Source organism: Rhododendron vialii, chromosome 1a, assembly GCF_030253575.1.
Source record: "Rhododendron vialii isolate Sample 1 chromosome 1a, ASM3025357v1".
Classification (NCBI taxonomy): Eukaryota; Viridiplantae; Streptophyta; class Magnoliopsida; order Ericales; family Ericaceae; genus Rhododendron; species Rhododendron vialii.
In genome coordinates this window covers 18,686,281-18,704,012 of record NC_080557.1, presented here as the reverse complement: position 1 = coordinate 18,704,012, position 17,732 = coordinate 18,686,281, and the positions used below count along the sequence as shown (strand labels likewise).

General features: G+C 37.7%; 1 protein-coding gene across 7 annotated transcripts; it reads left to right on the top strand.

Annotated features, from left to right (window-relative positions):
- Positions 1-952: 952 nt before the first annotated feature.
- Positions 953-12,425, top strand: LOC131336697 (putative acyl-activating enzyme 19). Of its 7 annotated transcripts, none has more exons than XR_009202917.1 (8): positions 953-1,418; positions 4,015-4,449; positions 7,586-7,782; positions 7,990-8,193; positions 8,696-10,387; positions 10,745-11,169; positions 11,421-11,799; positions 11,942-12,425. XR_009202917.1 is itself a non-coding variant. In XM_058372637.1 (8 exons), exons 1-8 carry the CDS (start codon positions 1,031-1,033, stop codon positions 11,653-11,655), a joined length of 3,543 nt encoding a protein of 1,180 aa, XP_058228620.1. In that variant the 5' UTR covers positions 954-1,030; the 3' UTR covers positions 11,656-12,425. The 7 variants fall into 7 exon arrangements, 6 of the variants coding, with proteins under 6 accessions (XP_058228611.1, XP_058228620.1, XP_058228636.1 ...); XM_058372637.1 differs by having other exon boundaries at positions 954-1,250; positions 1,284-1,418; positions 11,421-12,425; XM_058372647.1 differs by having other exon boundaries at positions 1,128-1,250; positions 1,284-1,418; positions 4,002-4,449; positions 11,421-12,425.
- The last annotated feature ends 5,307 nt before the right edge of the window (positions 12,426-17,732 follow it).

The following is a 17,732-nucleotide window of genomic DNA, read 5'->3' as shown; positions in this document are numbered from 1 at the left end:
ACGAACCAATAATTCACAAGAGTTTGACAGAAAATTAACAAATATGAATCCTTTTAAATAAGGACAAAATCTCAAAGTGAAATGAGCACAAAGTGTAGAAATGTTTGTATTTTATAATTTATAAATGAGAGGGGTAAAGAGTCTGATGAGAGTAGTATAGGTATTGTAAAAAGTATAGTACAACATCACATTTTCCATCCATTTTCTAACGGAAAGGTAACGGCAGGGGGGTCCCTTGGTATTGTCGGGTAAAGGAGGGGAGGGCAGTGTCATTTCAGAAACCTCAGGGGAGGTTTCTGTTCGTGTCAGAAACCCTCAGGGGAGGTTTCTGTTCGTGTCAGAAACCTCAGGGGAGGTCAGTGAAATTTGCCCTATGTTTTATTAACTTTTACTTTTTTATTTTGCCTTATTAATTCTATATTCCAAAGCCTGTGTCATTTTTGATCGCTTATATTTTTCAATTTATAATGAATTTTATACTTTTGAAAATCTTGTATAATATAATTAATTGAGATCTATAAAAAAATATTTATATTGCTTGTTTTTTGAGATTCATATTGAAAGATTTAAGTAATAAAAAATGGCACGCCTAAAAAATACTTATTTTCTAAGAATCCTTAGTTGAAAAAAGAATTTTTATTTCCCTCCCTAAAACTCAAAATAAACACTTATTTTTTAAGGAGCCTGAGCAGAACGGAATTAACCCCGAGCCATGCCACGAGCCCCCAAAATGGTGCAATCACCAATTTGTATTGCATTGAATCTAGGATCACCGCACCATTTCTACAGTTCTTTTCCACAGCCTTACGTGGGCCCATTCCAGGCAGTACAAAATACAGAAAATACTGATAAGTTTTTAAAAATTTAAATTCATAAATATATAGTAAGTATTTTTTAAAAATCAGCTCAATGTATTTTGTTTTTTGTTTTTTTTGTTTTTGGTAAACAATGTATTTATTTTCATTCTTCTAGCCATCGCTAATTTGTACTTCTCAGTTCTCTCGGATCGAAGCTTCTCTCTCTAGCAGTGATGACCGGAAAGAAGCTGAAGCTCTCCTCCTTCTCCTCGTGCTGCTGCATATCTCACGAGTTCTTGAAAGCAGCGACAAAGAATCCCAACAAAATCGCAGTCATACACGCCTCGGGCGGCGCCAAAATCGCCAGAGAGTTCCGCAATTCCAACAGAGGCAGCACAACCGTGTCGGACATCAACTACGACAAGTTCTACGGCGACCTTCTCGAAACGGCCCTGTCGTCTCGCCCTCCGGTTTTCGAAACGGCCCCGTCGTCTCGCCCTCCGGTTTACGACGGCGACCGGTGTTTCACTTTCTCCGAAATTCTCTCCGCGGTCGACTCCCTCAGTTATCGTCTCCGCCGCATCCTCGATGATCCCTCCTCTATTGTCAGAGCTTCCACTGGTTAGACCCCTTAAATCTCAATTGTCGTTTCTCTATTCAGTTTGGTCTGCAATTTCTCGGGATACACAAGAAAATCTTTTGAAGAGAATTTTTACTACGATTAAGCACTTCGCAGCCCGGCTCTGAGTTTTCGGAGGCCATGAAAACTTTTTAAACGGCCCCTCTATGTAATTCATAAATAAATTACTTTGGAAATCTGAAAGGAAATTGATTTTGACACTCCAGTTTTAGCCACTGGTACTCCACTTTGTGTTTTGATTACGTGAGATTACACAATAAAAAGTGGAGTGCCATCCGCTAAAAGTGGAGTGCCACCAAAAGTGGTGTGCCAAAATCACATCCCTGAAATCAAATTTAAAGAGAAATATCACTTCACTAGTAGTACAAAAATCTTAATAATAGTTTAAAAAAATACTCCATTACTTAAACATCACTATTCTCCTATTTTTAGCGGCAAAAGTAATGATTAATTTCCCATACTAATCTTGTGCATAGGGCTATAGTCACAATGTAAGAGCATAAAAAATTTGAGGCCACGATGCTGCCTCATCCTCGGTATGCCCAGCGCTTGCCTTGACGCTTTGGATTGCTGTGTTTGGATGGATTTTTGAGATTTTTTGAGTTTGATTTTTTGGATAATAAGTGAAGAGAAAAATAGGATAATAATTGGAGAGAGGGGTAATGAGTGGAGAGAGATAGAGAGAGAAATGAGAATAATGATTAGAGAGTGGAGAGAGAAATGAGAGTAATGATTGGAAGTAGAGGTAATGAGTGTTTTTTGAGTTAGAATTTTTTTTTCAAGTTCCCATCCAAACAAAGCAACTTGCTTGAAAACTAGTCAATTTTGACTTCTTGCTAGTATCAAGTGTCATAAGTTGTAATTGTTTTTGAACTGCTGTTATAGTTTTTATTTGGTAATATACTATGACTTTGAATGGGTGACATTGAAGCTGGAGATTCATGTAGGTTTGTATTGAACATGCACTTTCTTATCAAACCGTACCAAAACAAAGTAACCTAAGCCTTGTGTCCCAGTCTATCAAGCACAGACACTTCTAGAGGCCGGCATGTCTCCTGTGTCCAACACAGGGGGCACGACAAAGAACATATGGTGGTGTGTCCATTAAATTTAACGAACTTTTTTTGGGGACACGGTGGGGTTAGATATGCATTTTTTTAAAAAATTTTGAGGGGTAAATATGCATTGCTTCAAATAATATGGGGTAAAAGTGTAATATGATGTACATATGATGCTTTTTCTGTACACGTTGATGGTTCATGCTTATACATATAATTCACTGGTATAAAACAAATATTATGTATTTATTTATTTATTTTTTCCATGTCCCCTGCCGTGTCCGTGTCTCCATTATTGTAGAAATCCCAAGTCGGTGTCCATATCCGTCTCCGTGTCCATGCTCCATAGGTCCCAATTAATTGAGGTTGCCTACATAAGATTTTGATAGGGTTTTGTCCACGCACAACTTTTCTTTCTCCCAGCTTGAGATCAACTGTGCGAAAGGTAGTACTCTAATCATGGAAAATAGGGAGTTATAGACCAAGTATTTTATTGTTTAGCTTATATTAGCAAGTCGATATGTTCTTTTTATGGAATAGAAGATGGTAAACCGTAAATGGCCTGAAGATCAATAAATCTTGAGGAAGTGATCATATGATTCATATCTCATGTGATAGAAACAACCTCCAGACCTTTAGTGAGGTGTAAAATGTTAAGTCCAGGCCTTGATATATAGCCAAAGTCTCATTTACTTGGTGCATTTTGCTTCTAGTGGGAGAGTTAAGCCTGATGGATGGTGTGTGAGCTTACCAGCTTTAAAGTTGATTCTGGATTCAAACAGTAAGCAACAAATTGTCCCACCATCTGATGGTTTCTTTAGTCTCCTATTTCACATTCGTTTGACACACCTTAATGTTGAGATCCAGATTTTCTGAGATAGATGAGAAGAGTTAAGAACAATGTTCTAAGCTACTATGTAGCACGGATACGGATACGGACATGGGACACGGGAATTCTAAAAAAATGGGGATATGGATATGGCGGGGGACACGCCACATGTATAAATCAATAAAAAAATAAATATATCCAAATTTTTTTTATGAACCATTGTATATGAATAATTTCACAAATTGTATAATTTTTTTTTCAAAGGCATAATTACCGTTTAACCCAAATATTTTGAATAATTTCATATTAACCCCCCAAAATTAATAATATTACATTTTGACCCCTAGTATTGTCCCCGGCGTGTCCCCTATCAAAAATAAATAAATAAATAAAAATTATTGGACATGCCACGTGGCAAGTCCAATACGTGTCCCCGAGTCCATGGTGCCCTTTTGGAGTGTCGGTGCTTCATAGGTTCTAAGACCTCATCAATTTTTAGGCCTATATAATTAGTGTAATGGCTTGGTCTCTTTTGAAGCTAACAGGTGCTAGGGCAAAGTTAAATTGTATCTTTGAATGACAACGCGAAATATGATTCATTTATGTACTTTGTCTTTCTTGCACTTAATGTTCCAACTCAGCAGCTAGAGCATTTTTGTATTTCTGAATGTTTGAAGTCTTCAAGAGCAGGTGTAGAACAGTCTACTGAGGATCAAGTTCATTATACTCCAAAGATAGTGGGAATATGTGTGGAGCCTTCTGCAGAGTACATTGTTGCTGTTCTTTCAGTTTTGAGGTGTGGGGAGGCTTTTATCACATTAGATCCGCTGTGGCCTAGGGAAAGAATATCTTCGATTGTTTCGTTTTCAAATGTGAATGTTATAATTAGATGCCAATCGTCTTTTGATGGAAATGGCTGTTACGAGCTGTGTAAATCACATGGGGCTGTAGATTTTAGCAGTTGCCCTCAAGTATTTATATCAATGAAAGAAAACCTTCAGCAGGAGTTTGGTTCAGCCAGTTCAGCATGGCCTTGTGAAAGTGAGAAGTCAAGATCGTTTTGTTATGTACTGTACACATCGGGGTCAACTGGGAAGCCTAAAGGTGTATGTGGCACTGAAATAGGTAAACCATCACTTCAGTTTGCATGTTATGATCTTAGCAAGCCCCAATATTTTTTCCAGATTTGGTCAGCAGCATGCAATTGCACCATTACAAATTTTTGAGTTAGGAGTAGAATAAGCGCAATGCATGCTACGTTGTCCAGAAGCCTTAATCCCGACAATAATATATGTGTCTATATATATTTGTATGTATGTGTATGTGTGTGTGTGTGTGTGTATATATATACGGTTCTGGGAACATCTATAAAAACATCTAAAAAAACATTTCATAGTTTCCAATCAAATTTTGATGATCTGAGCTGATCAATGTGATCAGAACTTGATTTTAAGGGTACCCACAAGAAATTAACAAAAAATATGACCAGTGCTTGATTAGAGCAGTTTTTAAATTTGATGAACAGTTCAATTAAAAACTGCTCAAATTAAGCCATTCCTGGTCTTTTTTTTTTGCTGATTTCTCGCAGGTACCCTTAAAATCACGTTCTGATCACATTGAGTTGCTCGGATCATTAAAATTTGATCGGGAACTATGAGGTGTTTTTTTAGGTGTCTAATTAGTTGTCCCCGGAACTGCCCCGTATATGTGTATATTATATATATATATATATCTATCTTATAAGGGAGAACAGTTTTTGAATCTTATCTCTCTATAAATCCTAACCATTGATTTGCTCCATGAATCCTATGGCTCTCCCTCAAACAATATTAATTACACAATTGCCACTAATTAGATCTCACGTTGCGCCGTGCCTTCATGCACGGGCAAACCTTAGTGTATATATATATATATTGAGAGAGAGAGAGAGAGAGAGTTTCGGGTTTGCATTTCGCAACCCGCAGGGGGGGTGGTGTTGGGGGAGGGGAAGAACGTTATAGGAACAACATTTTTGTTTGCACGACCCTATATTTTCTCCATTGCCTCACTTTCTTTGTGAATGGATGGTGCTGCTGAGTACAGTTTCCCCCTGGTCTTCATAACTCCAGCCAGCAGGACTGCTTTCTGATCTTCGTGCACCTCATTTCTCTTTTGGATTTGAGGATGGACAGCGAGAAAAGTTTTTTTATCTTTTTCTTCTTCTCTTGTTCTCTATCCCCTAAGGAAGAGTTCAATACTTGATTTTTTTCTTTATCTTTATGGAGTGCGAACTATTGCTAGTTTTGGTTTTGAATGTGGATTATACTCTATTTGAATACATTTTCTTGAACATGCTTCTTAGAGTACCAGTTCTTTATTTGGATGCATATTGTTTAGTCCAGTTTTGAAAGCTTCGCTTCAATGACCATCATGTCACAAGGAGATGAGAGATGAAAGTAGCATGATTTTGTAAGCATTTTCATCTCGTCAAGATGGAAGACAAGTGGTTGACAAACTTTGTTTTACCGTGTTGAATTTTGAATCTTCAACAATAGACATTAGCATGATAACCTGATGTGATATTTAACCTGTTTCGCTGCAAGATGCATCGTTTTTGGTAAACTTTCTTGTACAACTGTGACTTTTATGACCCTGTGTTCAGGAGAATTGGCACCCTTCTGAGATGTTTTGTATGGTCTTCGTCACTGCATATTCTTATTCATGAGAAATTTTCTTGCTTCCTAAGAGAAGGATCATTTCCCTTCTATTCTTTTTATTCCCCTTCTTTATTTAACTTTGCAAAGCTTCTTATCCTTTAGGAAAGTGAAGAGATTTCACCTAATTTCAAGTGGTGGTTTCATCTAATGCTTCTTAGAGTATCAACATCAGCCTCAGTATATTTTGGACCAAATTATACATAAGAAGTCACTTTTGTATTTTTATTTGGTAAAGTGTTATATTTTCTTACTGGATATATTCTGAAGGCCGTATTTGTAACGGCTCTGTTTTTATTTTATTTTTGATCAGCAGAAGAAATTTTTTTGATCAAATTCGATAAGGGTACATCGAGAAGTGGGAGGGGCATCAAACCAAATGTTGAATGGGAGAGAAGAAAAGAAAAAATAAGTAAAACCACCCAAAAATAACCTAAGCATTCATGTCTCCATCTCCCAAAAACCTGAACAAGCCAAATGCCCACCCACCTGAAACAACCAACTCCTAACCACCTCAACCCCTCAGTGGACCCAACACCTGATGACCTCAACGGACTCACCCAACTCCAACAAAACACCTTTGGCGGTGACCAAAAAACCACCTTTGTCCTCGACGACCTCACCAGACTAGCTTCTAACTCCCGTGGCGGTGAAGAAAACCACATTTGTCATCTAACAACTGCACTGGACTCGCCCTGACGCCAACAGTTAACCTCTGGTGGTGGCCAAAGAACCACCGTTGTCTTCCGACAACCTCACCAGACCCACCCCACCATGGCCACCACCGACATTCAACCTCCGGAGGTGGCCAAAAGACCACCTTTGTCAACCGACAACCTCACAGGACTCATCCTTCCACCAACAAGGTTCCTCCAGCGGAGGCCAAAATGGCAACCTTCTTCTTCCGATGACCTCTCCGGGCTTCCCTTCAATCCACAAACTTCCTCCGATGGTGGCCAAAGAGCCACCTTCATCTTCCGACAACCTCACCGGAATCGCCCCTCCACCAATGGGATCCAAGCTTACTTGAAATAGAAAAGAGAGGGAGCGTAACGGCTCTATTTGAACGTTTTTTTGTGGAATGATCTTATTTTGGTAAATTGTAACAACTATATTCCAATGGTCATATTTGCAAGGGCTATGAATATGATTTTAAATTTAGTGAGTTTGATTTTCATTGTGGTCATTCCAAATTTCATGTTTGTTTGTACTTTGGAATGTTTCATGTTTGAATTTTAGTATTTGTGTGTTCATTTTTTATTTGCCAAATAAAGGAAACTTATTTAGGAACTTGATCCATTTTATAAAATGAGCAGAAGAAATGTGAGCTATTAAATATTCCAGCATAGTTAATCCATCGGGAAACCATTTAAATAATGAATGGCGTGTGACTAGTCCCTCGTCTGAAATGATGAGGAACTGTAGCAATGGCATTTTTGCAGCCACATAGAAGCAAGCCTGATGCAACTCAATAGTGGAGGCTTTCCTCTCTCCTAGAGATCCTGATACGGATGCTCTTATCCTTGTCTTCTGGTGCACTTTGGGTTAATTTGCTCGTCCTTTTTTAGGTCTCCTGAACCGATTTTTATGGATGCAAGAATTCTATCCCCTTGGTGGTGACGAATTATTACTGTTCAAAACGTCAATAAGCTTCATTGATCATCTGCAAGAATTCCTTGGAGCTCTCCTTACTACTTGTACGTTGGTCATTCCTCCTTTCAACGAGCTCAAAGAAAATAGTTTTTATGTGCACGACTTTCTCCAGGTATAGTTAAAAAACCGAAACTATATGGGATGGTTCCTGAGTTTATCTACTGCTAAACGTAAGCGAGAAGAATGTCTGGCTTATGAAAATAAAACATGACAATCCTATGTTGGTCAGAATTTAGATCACTCCTAAACTCGACGTTATATATATTTTTTGGTTTAAGATAAAGAGACGTTCCTGATTAATTTCTACTTGGTTTTGCAGGCTTACACTATAAATAGACTTATTTCTGTCCCATCACTCATGAGGATGATTCTTCCTGCTTTGGATAGCCCCTATAATATCAGAGTTCAAAGTTCCTTGAAAACTTTAGTGCTGAGTGGAGAAGTTTTCCCTATTTCCTTATGGGAAATGCTTTACAAGTTGTTACCAAAGACTACAATCTTGAATTTATATGGGTCTACAGAGGTTAGAAACTTGCTTTCTTATGTTTAACTTTGCATACAACTATGACGTTTCCAGAAGATTAGAATCCAATGACTTAACCTTTCTTACCCTGCATCTGGACTCATATTTTGTTCATACACAAATCCCTCACGTACGTCGCAACGGCTTCAAAACAGGGTCTTATTTTGTCTTTCTCTTAATACGTCATTAGATTTGGTGATTTTTCATCCCCATTTGCTATGGGTAAGAAAGGACAAAATTCAATATCTTCTTTTTGTACAAGAACTTAGCAGCTCTGTGTTTGCGGTACTGAGTATCGGACATGCATTGTAGTACATTGAATGTTTGTTTCTATTTTCCTCCTTTTACCTGTTTTACAGTCACTTCTTATGTTTTTGAGAGAATATGCTAAAATGTTGCCCTTGTGCATCTCCTTTTGTACTAATATGCAGTCTATGCTTCCTGGTAATAGTTACTGTTAGCACCTCATTTTCAAAGGCTAATGAACCAACATTTTATGAAGGTGTCCGGTGATTGTTCCTATTTTGATTGCAAGAGGCTGCTATCGATTTTGGAGAATGAAGCACTGGACAGTGTTCCTATTGGCATGCCTATGTCAAATTGTGATTTAGTTCTTCTAGGTGAAGATTCTCCCATGCAAGGAGAAATATATGTAGGTGGACTCTGCATTGCTAAAGGATACTACTGTGATTTTTCCGCTTCATCCCAGGAATTTGTGAAGTTGCCTATATGCTCTTCTTCTGGTTGTTTTGTCAGTGACTTGAAATGTCATCACTATTTTAAAACTGGCGACTTTGCTAGATTACTACACAGTGGTGACTTGGTTTTTATGGGGAGAAAAGACCGCACTCTAAAAGTTAATGGGCAGCGGATTGCATTAGAGGAAGTTGAAAGTACATTACTGGGATACCCTGGTGTAGTTGATGCTGCTGTGGTTTCTCGTAGAGGTCAAGTAGAAGTGGCACTTCTGGAGGCTCATTTAGTAATGAGACAAAAGGATGTAGGTAGTGAAATTTTGAGAGCTTCTATTAGGAGTTGGATGCTTGACAAACTTCCCTTAGCAATGATTCCTAGGTATTTCTTTTTTTTGGAGTCGTTTCCAGCGACTTCCTCCGGGAAAGTAGATTATGCCCAGTTGGCCTGTATGACATCTTCCATAAAGCTTGATCCCAGCGAGTTTGATAATATCCAGAGTACTGAACTCTTACAAGTTATCAAGAAGGCCTTTTGTGATGCTTTGATGGTTGAAATGGTGTCCGATGATGATGACTTCTTTAAAATGGGCGGAAATTCTATCTTAGCAGCACATGTTTCTCATAGTTTAGAAATGGATATGAGGTTGCTTTATATCTTTCCTAGTCCAATGAAGCTTCAAATGGCGCTTATGGGAAAGGAAGGTTTGCGCGCTATTAATGGAAGAGCTAATGCTAATTTGGCTCATGAAGAGAGTCTTTTGTCAAATTTGAAGTCACCTAGTCTTCATAGCTTTAGGCCACGTGGAAGGATTCTGAGACTCTGCGACAAGAGTGACGATTTTTCTGGAAAGCGGCAGAAGGTGGATTCAGATTACTATAGAAGCTCTATGAGGATTAGTCTTGGAGATGGTTATCCATGGGACTGCAACCCATTCCAGGTTCCATGTTCATTTAGCCGTTGCAACAAATTAATTTATGAAGGATCACATGAGGGGAAAGATTTATGTCAAAAATTCATTGAAGTGGAAATTCCAAGAAACAAAAGAGTTGATATGAAAGAAGTATGGAAAGTACACATGGAATCTTGCATTGATGCATCACCACTTGTTGTGTTCAAAGATCAGGATGTTTTTGTTTTCATTGGCTCTCACTCCTTCAAATTTCTTTGTATCAATGCCAAAAGTGGTTTTGTCCAATGGGAGACTAAACTAGAAGGACGGATAGAATGTTCGGCTGCAATCATTGGTGATTTTTCTCAGGTTGTCGTTGGATGTTACCAAGGGATCATCTACTTTATTGATCTTCATAGTGGCAGCATCTGTTGGCATTTCCAAACATGTGGTGAGGTAAAGTGTCAGCCCGTGGTTGATGAGTGCAGGAACTTGGTCTGGTGTGGATCGCATGACTGTAATCTTTATGCTCTGGATTATAGAAGTTACTGCTGTGTTTATAAGCTTTCGTGTGGTGGCAGCATCTATGGTTCACCTGTAATTGATAAGGTCTGTCTTGACAAACCTTCATTGTTAATTTCTTAGTCATTCTTGTCCCTTGTTCAAATCACTTGGCTGACTCTAGCTATAGCCACACAAATAGTATGATTGATTTTGCAATTTATGGTATATTTTATCCTGGCAAGTGTTGAAAAAGTGAAATCTAGGGATCATATTCATTAATGATGCCACCGGCAACACAGCAACTTTAATCTACACCATAGTCCTCGCTTCCTTCTGGGTAGAATCGAAATTCTGGGTACATAGCATTTCTTATATACATTATGATGAGGATTGTTGTGTATAGCCAAAGAGCAAGTTCAAGAAATGACTTGCTGTTCTATAACTGATTGCATTTAAATGCAGGTTCGCAATACACTTTACGTGGCATCCACTAGTGGCCGTGTTACAGCAGTATCCATAAAGGCTATGCCATTCAGTGAACTGTGGCTGCGTGAGTTGGAAGCACCAGTTTTTGGGTCCCTCTCCGTCTATTCCAAGACCGGAAATGTCCTCTGTTGCTTGGTGGATGGGCACGTTATTGCACTGGATGCAAGTGGGTCCACTATTTGGAAGGTAAAAACTGGTGGGCCAATATTTGCTGGACCCTGCACATCTTATGCACTACCCTCTCAAGCACTGATATGTTCGAGAGATGGAAGGATTTATTCATTTGAATTGGAAAAGGGTGGTCTACTCTGGGAACACAATCTTGGAGACCCAATTACTTCGTCTGCTTACGTTGATGAAAACTTGCAGTTGGTATCCAACTTCTTGCACCTTTCAGATAGGTAATTAAACTAAGCTAAGGATGTTAATGTTTAATAGAGGTATTTAAGGATGGAAAGACTAAGGTAAAAGGAAGAGAAAAGACAAATATAAAAGATATTTAAGCGAAACATAATCATTTTCTTTGTTTCCTACCATTTTCCTTTCTCTGAGTGTATCCTCCACTGATCTGCAATCCAATCATGGATTGAGGGGATAAACTTGTTTCGATGTTTTTATTATTTTGGGAACATTGATCCACTATGTCTTTCAGGTTAATCTGTGTGTGTACGAGTAGTGGGAGTGTCTATGTGCTCCGTATCCCCTCAGATTCTGATGGAGCGCTAAGCCGACTGAGTGAAGACGTGGTGAAAGAATTTGGTAGGTTGGATCTCCAAGGCAACATTTTTTCTTCTCCTGTGATGATTGGAGGCCGGATTTTCATCGGTTGTAGGGATGACTATATGTATTGCCTTCAGTTGAAATCTGAAGAAGTCAATGGCCTGTGATATTTTATCTTGGTACTTTGATTCCATGAAGTTGGATTGCGAATGGCAGGAAATGCGCCTGTAGTTCACCTAAATTGATGGGGCTGCTCATGCTGCTTATTTGATGTAGAATGGCCAGAGTGGTTCTTGGCTACAGACTGCATGGTAAAAATATTGCCACCGGCCCTTCTCTTGAAATATTTCAAATCAGTTATTGGGAGGCTAAAGTTATCGAAGTTACATGTTTGACATTACCCATTCTGTTACCAAGCTCTCTTATGGATAGTGTGATTTCCTGCCCATACAGATATTATTCGGAGGAAAGTGGATGAAATATAAGGACTGCGAATTCCAGCACCCAACACCGCTTTAACTTTTGACTTGAGATATTCCAAGCATGTTATAGAAGTTGCAACAACCCTGTATATCGTCAAGCCTATTTTGCTTATTGTGGCTTGGCGTCAAATCATGTCAGGATCCCTTTTCAGTGAAAACTGCATTCCTTGTAAGACACCTTCTCACCTTCTCTGTCTGTTATAGTACCAATGGTAAGCGAGGTATGTATGTATTGGCCTGGGTGGCGATGGCAGACCACCCCTTTTCTACCCCTGCATACCAGATATTTATGAAATATGTAAAGGTTTATGTATGTGTATGAATACTATAGTGGTCTACTCGATGGTAAATTTGTGAAACGAGGAGAAGAAACATTTTGTTTTTCTTTGTTTTAGAGATAAGTTACTAAAAAGTTGAGCATGATTCAACATAGATAATTGTCGACTCATTAATGATGTGGCTGGGTTTCCAAGGTACTTTTCTGGTGTCTAAGATCTATACTGGGACTTGGTTTTGTTTCTATAAAACTATCCATTTAGGAGTGTTTTTTCCCCAAGTGGCCATCGAGTAGGAGTTCAATGTTTCCGATCAGATTCATACGAAAAAACACATTAGAAAGGGATAGGACTTGGACGTAGGAATAATCTATGAAGCACGGACACCTCACAGGAGGTCACGTATGAAAGTCAAACGAACTCTCCATACACATGACCTTGACTCAAATCACTGGTTTCATATTTGTTTTCCATTCTTTTTATTTGGACACTTTAGAAACACTCAAGGACATGCTAGGACACTCTTTGGAAACTCGTTGGATGAGTCAGAGGTATCAATCGTAATTTTAGGTTGCAGTTAAATGCTGGGTGGCACAACTCGAAAGTTCTAACAAGCTATGTAGCACGGATATGGGACATGGCAGTTCTAAAATAATGGGGACACGTAGCCGGCAGGGGGACACATCATTTTTAATATTTCTTGGATTTATGCAACCTGCATTGTAACTGCTAAATATTTCAGGTCAAGACTCCTATTGAATGCATTATTGATGGATGATTTATGCCTATGCACATACACACATGTTTTATGTTCACTTTTGGTCCAATACTTTTTGAAGTTATATATCTTGTACCCCAAAAAAGATTTTAATTTTTATAAAAAGACACCCTGCCATGTCTGCATGTGTAGCCCAAGTGTGTCCCACATGACAATGAAATTTTGATGGACACATCACGTGGCGTGGCCCATATGTATTCTTGTGTCGTTGGCGTGTCGTCTGTCCTTGGAGTGTCCAATAGGGATATGGCAATTTCTAGAAGTGTCAGTGCTTAGCGAGTGTCAGTGCTTTGCGAGATTACAAAATGTTTCACAGTGGCCATATGCTTTATTTCTCATTATCTTAGCTGCAAATCAAATCCTTCAAATGAATAAACGTGTACGTATGTGTACTGTATTCTTGGTGTCTATATATCTGTGAATCTATACTCGACAAAACGGAGATTTGTCGGGAATCATCTCATTCCTCCACTTTTATTGTTCTATTAACGTCTTCTTCTATGATATTCTGCCCTCTGTTGAATGATCCACTAGTTAATTTCGGCATTCTAGATTTTCTTTCAGCATTACGAATAGCCTACATACTGTAACTCCACTGAAACTTATTGCTTCCAGAAGCTGCTTCTTGGTGACCATTTTATGGTTGAATTGTTAATATATATATATATATATATATATATATATATATCGGGGCGGTTCCGGGGACACCCAAAAAAACACCTAAAAAAACACCTCATAGATACCGATCAAATTTTGATGATCCGAGCCGTTCAATGTGATCAGAACATGATTTTAAGGGTACTCGTGAGAAATCAGCAAAAAAAATGACCGGGAAAGGCTTGATCCGAACAGTTTCGAACAGTTTTTTATTGAACGGTTCAAATAAAAACTGCTCAAATCAAATCTTTCCTTGTCATTTTTTTTGCTAATTTCTCGCGGGCACCCTTAAAATCACATTCTGCACACATTGAACGGTTCGGATTATAAAAATTTGTTCGGGAACTATGAAATTACGATTATGGGTGTTTTTTTAGGGTGTCCCTTGAACCGTTCCGTATATATATATATATTGGTTTTTGGTCTCCTGCAGATTATGGCTGTGTTAATCTTTTTTTTTATCCATCAACAATGCATCGTGTTCGCTGTTGCCGTGTTGGAACATTCGCGGGAATAGTTGCCGTTCCAAAAAAAGTTCGATTTTTCTGTCTTTCAGTACAGTGAGTAAAAGGTGCATATGTGTTTGTGTATGAATGTGCGCAGGAATAGTTCTCAAGTTGGATTTTACTTTAGTCTTCAGTTTTGTGAGTAATATGCGTGTGTGTGTGAATGTGCACGCGAGCGTGTGTGTTACTTTAACGTAGTTCAGCCAACATTCAATACCCATTTTCGTCCCCTTAAAAGTTACTCTTGTCGCTTCGATTATCTCTTCCTTTTTCTTCTATTGTTCCCATAACATTTTTGAAGTGATAGGGCAATGAAGTTTCTCGTTGAGCTACTATACACCATTACACCCTACTGGCAAACTGGTACAAATTCAGATCTGGCCCTAGGGCAAGGTCCAAGAGGCCCGTGCCTAGGCCCTCCATTTTTTCTGGCCCAAAATAAGGCTTCCAATTTTGGATTAAGTAATATGTAGTACTCTTTCTGTCCATTTTTAAGTGTCCTGTTTCATAATTTCAACTTATTAAAAGGACATCATCATTATATCTTTCACATCAACTTTTTCCTCTACTTTCCGTACTTATTTATCATCATTACATTTTTATTCACTCATTTTTCAAAATGGAATTTATTTTTAGGGACAAAATAGACAATGTATCAACTTTTTTTCATTAACTTTACAAAATGGACAATCATTAAAGGACAACTAAAATGGAATACTGGACTCTAAATAAGGGACGGAGGGAATAGTATATAATTTCCAAAAAAATAACAAATCGTCTGTCTTGCACCAACAATAAAAACCTGGGCCTCCAAGCAAGTGGTTGAGTGTTCAAAACTTGGTACCTATGCTTAGTTTTTGATGCTAATCATTGGGGGGAAAAAAATCTTCCTCAAAAATCAAATCCAAATTTTTTTGAGTTTCCATCTGAACAAGGCATAGCTTTTGAGATTTGAATCTAGCAAACTGGCACGATAAGGGTCTACTAGAAATGGTGCCACAAATGACAACCAATCAATGTCATATTGGTACGATACACAGACAAATCTCATATGTAGACTTTTAAAAAAAATTAGTATTCATATTTCTTAATGTTTTTCGTTATGCTTTGATTAATCATTTAATTAGCTAAATAAAATAAACAAAAAAAAATGATGTATACATTTATATTTTCTTTTTTAATAGCCTTTTTTTTAACATACATAAAAATAGGGCCCATGTTGCAAGTTGGCATGGGGCCTTCAAATGTATAGAGCCAACTCAAGTGACTTGAGGATTGTTGAGAAGTATGTATTACATTTCCCAACCTCCACAAGGGAAAACTGATGCACTGAAGAACAACCATAACAAACATGAGAGAGAGAGAGAGAGAGAGAGAGAGAGAGAGAGAGAGAGAGAGGAATAATTTTCCTGGCTCTAGTTTGCAGTCCGAAAAAATGGTCGTTACGTTGTTTGAACTCTACATTTTGTTTTTTATTTCCCTTCTAGGGTATAATGTGGTGACTCTTATGCCACTATATTAAGTTAAGCAGTGACATGTAGTATTTTTTTTTCAATGAATAAAATTAAAAAGAAATGAAATCACATGTATACATTTACATTGCAAGCGTGGTACCCGTATTGTGCACTTGTTTGACTCTTTAGTCACACACAAATACATGAGAGAAATGGTGACAAGGAATGAATAATTTGGGAAAGTAGAAAGGGTGGAGGAAGAAAAGAATATGAGATCAGAGAAGTGGAGAGGTTGATGTCAACCTAGTGACCGACTCACATTTCTCTTGATTAAAGTGGGTTTCGATTTAGTTTTGTAAGGTCCGAAGTTCAGGGTCTCTCTTTGTAAGCAAATTTCATGATACATTTAATTGTATCTCCGTTTATTGAGTTGTAATTTATTTTTTATTTATTCCTAGAGTGTTTATTTAGGAAGTGTAATGAAATCAATATTTTGTAATTGAGTGGTTATTGGCTAATTGATGTGAAAGGAAATGCAGGACATCAAGGGTTTTGATATATAGCAACTAGGGCAGATTTATGCAGCTTATAAATATGTGGCTTATAAGGATTTGTGGCTATTGCATATGATATAGCCGCCCAAAAGCACTCCTCCTAACCTCAGAAAACATTGAAGGGGGCCTCTGGCTTGAAATCTTGGAGTAAAAAGAAAATCGATGGATTTGAAGGGGGTCTTTGGCTTGAATCTTGGAGTAAGGAGAAAATCGATGGATTATTGAGTAACAAGCATAACTCCAAGAAATTCTTACAAACTTTGATTCAACTACTTGAGTTGTTCTTCCGGTAGATTTTTTGGTTGTATTTCGGAAGGCTTGAGGATTCAAGGCATTCGGCGGTCAAGCATAGAGTGTTGTGAACGTGGATTTGGTAAGTAAATCTTAGGACGATTTGTGAGGATTCAAAATTGTAGGATAAGTTTACTTGTAATTGCACAATATTTTCCATGAACTCATTTTCTACATGAACTCCAAACTATCTTCCTTGTTTTTCTTCCACAAAACGGATATTTCTCTATGGGTCCCCCTCCTCATTGACTTTAAGAAACTCATCCTAATAGAATGGCTGAACGGTTACGTTCTAAAGTGGTACAGTTATCAAACTCATTTTTAGTACTTTTTTCATGAATGATCTATTTTCAGAACACATTCTTAAAAAATAAGTACTTATTTCACATTTTTAAACTCAAAAATAATATAAATGAAAAATTATTTTTCAATTTTTTTTTCACCGTATAAAAGATGTCAATGAGATCTATCAAACAAGATCCATATTTATAGGAAAATTATTTACGTAAACACATGATTTTTGAGCTTGAAATTGCCTTCTTAAAAAATAAGTACTTATTTCCGTTTCCGGAACGGGGCCTAAGGCTCCGTTTTGCTAAGGTTTTTTATTTTTTTAAGTACTTATTTCTCGCTTTACGAGACAAGTCATTCTCTCTCAATACATCACATTTAATTCGAAATATAAGTACGTACTTATTTTAGTTGGTGGAACACACTATAAACACAGTTAATGAAAGTCAAAACTTTTTTGTGGTGGTATTGCAAATAATGATAAGAGGAAATAATTGGGAAGAACGAAGGAGCATAAGAGTGCAATGATGTAAGAATCACACACAAACTCACACACAATTAGGGATACCCACAAAGCTGGAGAGTCACTCACCAAGGGAGAAAGACCCACACAATCCCCCTTTGTAAGTGTGTTAATTTTTCTGTAGTAAGTGTGTTAATTTGTATGTAGTTTAAGGATTTTCCATTATGATAAAAAAAAGTATATTTCCATGAATTATGGTACCCTGACAATTTGATCATTTTATTTTGTAAATCAAATTGTGTTTATCGTCATGCAAAATAAAAAATTAAATAGATTGGACATTGATAAGAGCTTGATCCAAACGTATTGGTCATAAAAGAAATAAGGTGTGAGACAGTGACCATGAATCTCCTAGGAAAATTATGCTTCGGTTAGGTGGAATTTGACGTCCTATAAAATTGATTTTTTGGATGGATAATAGATCAAATCGAAA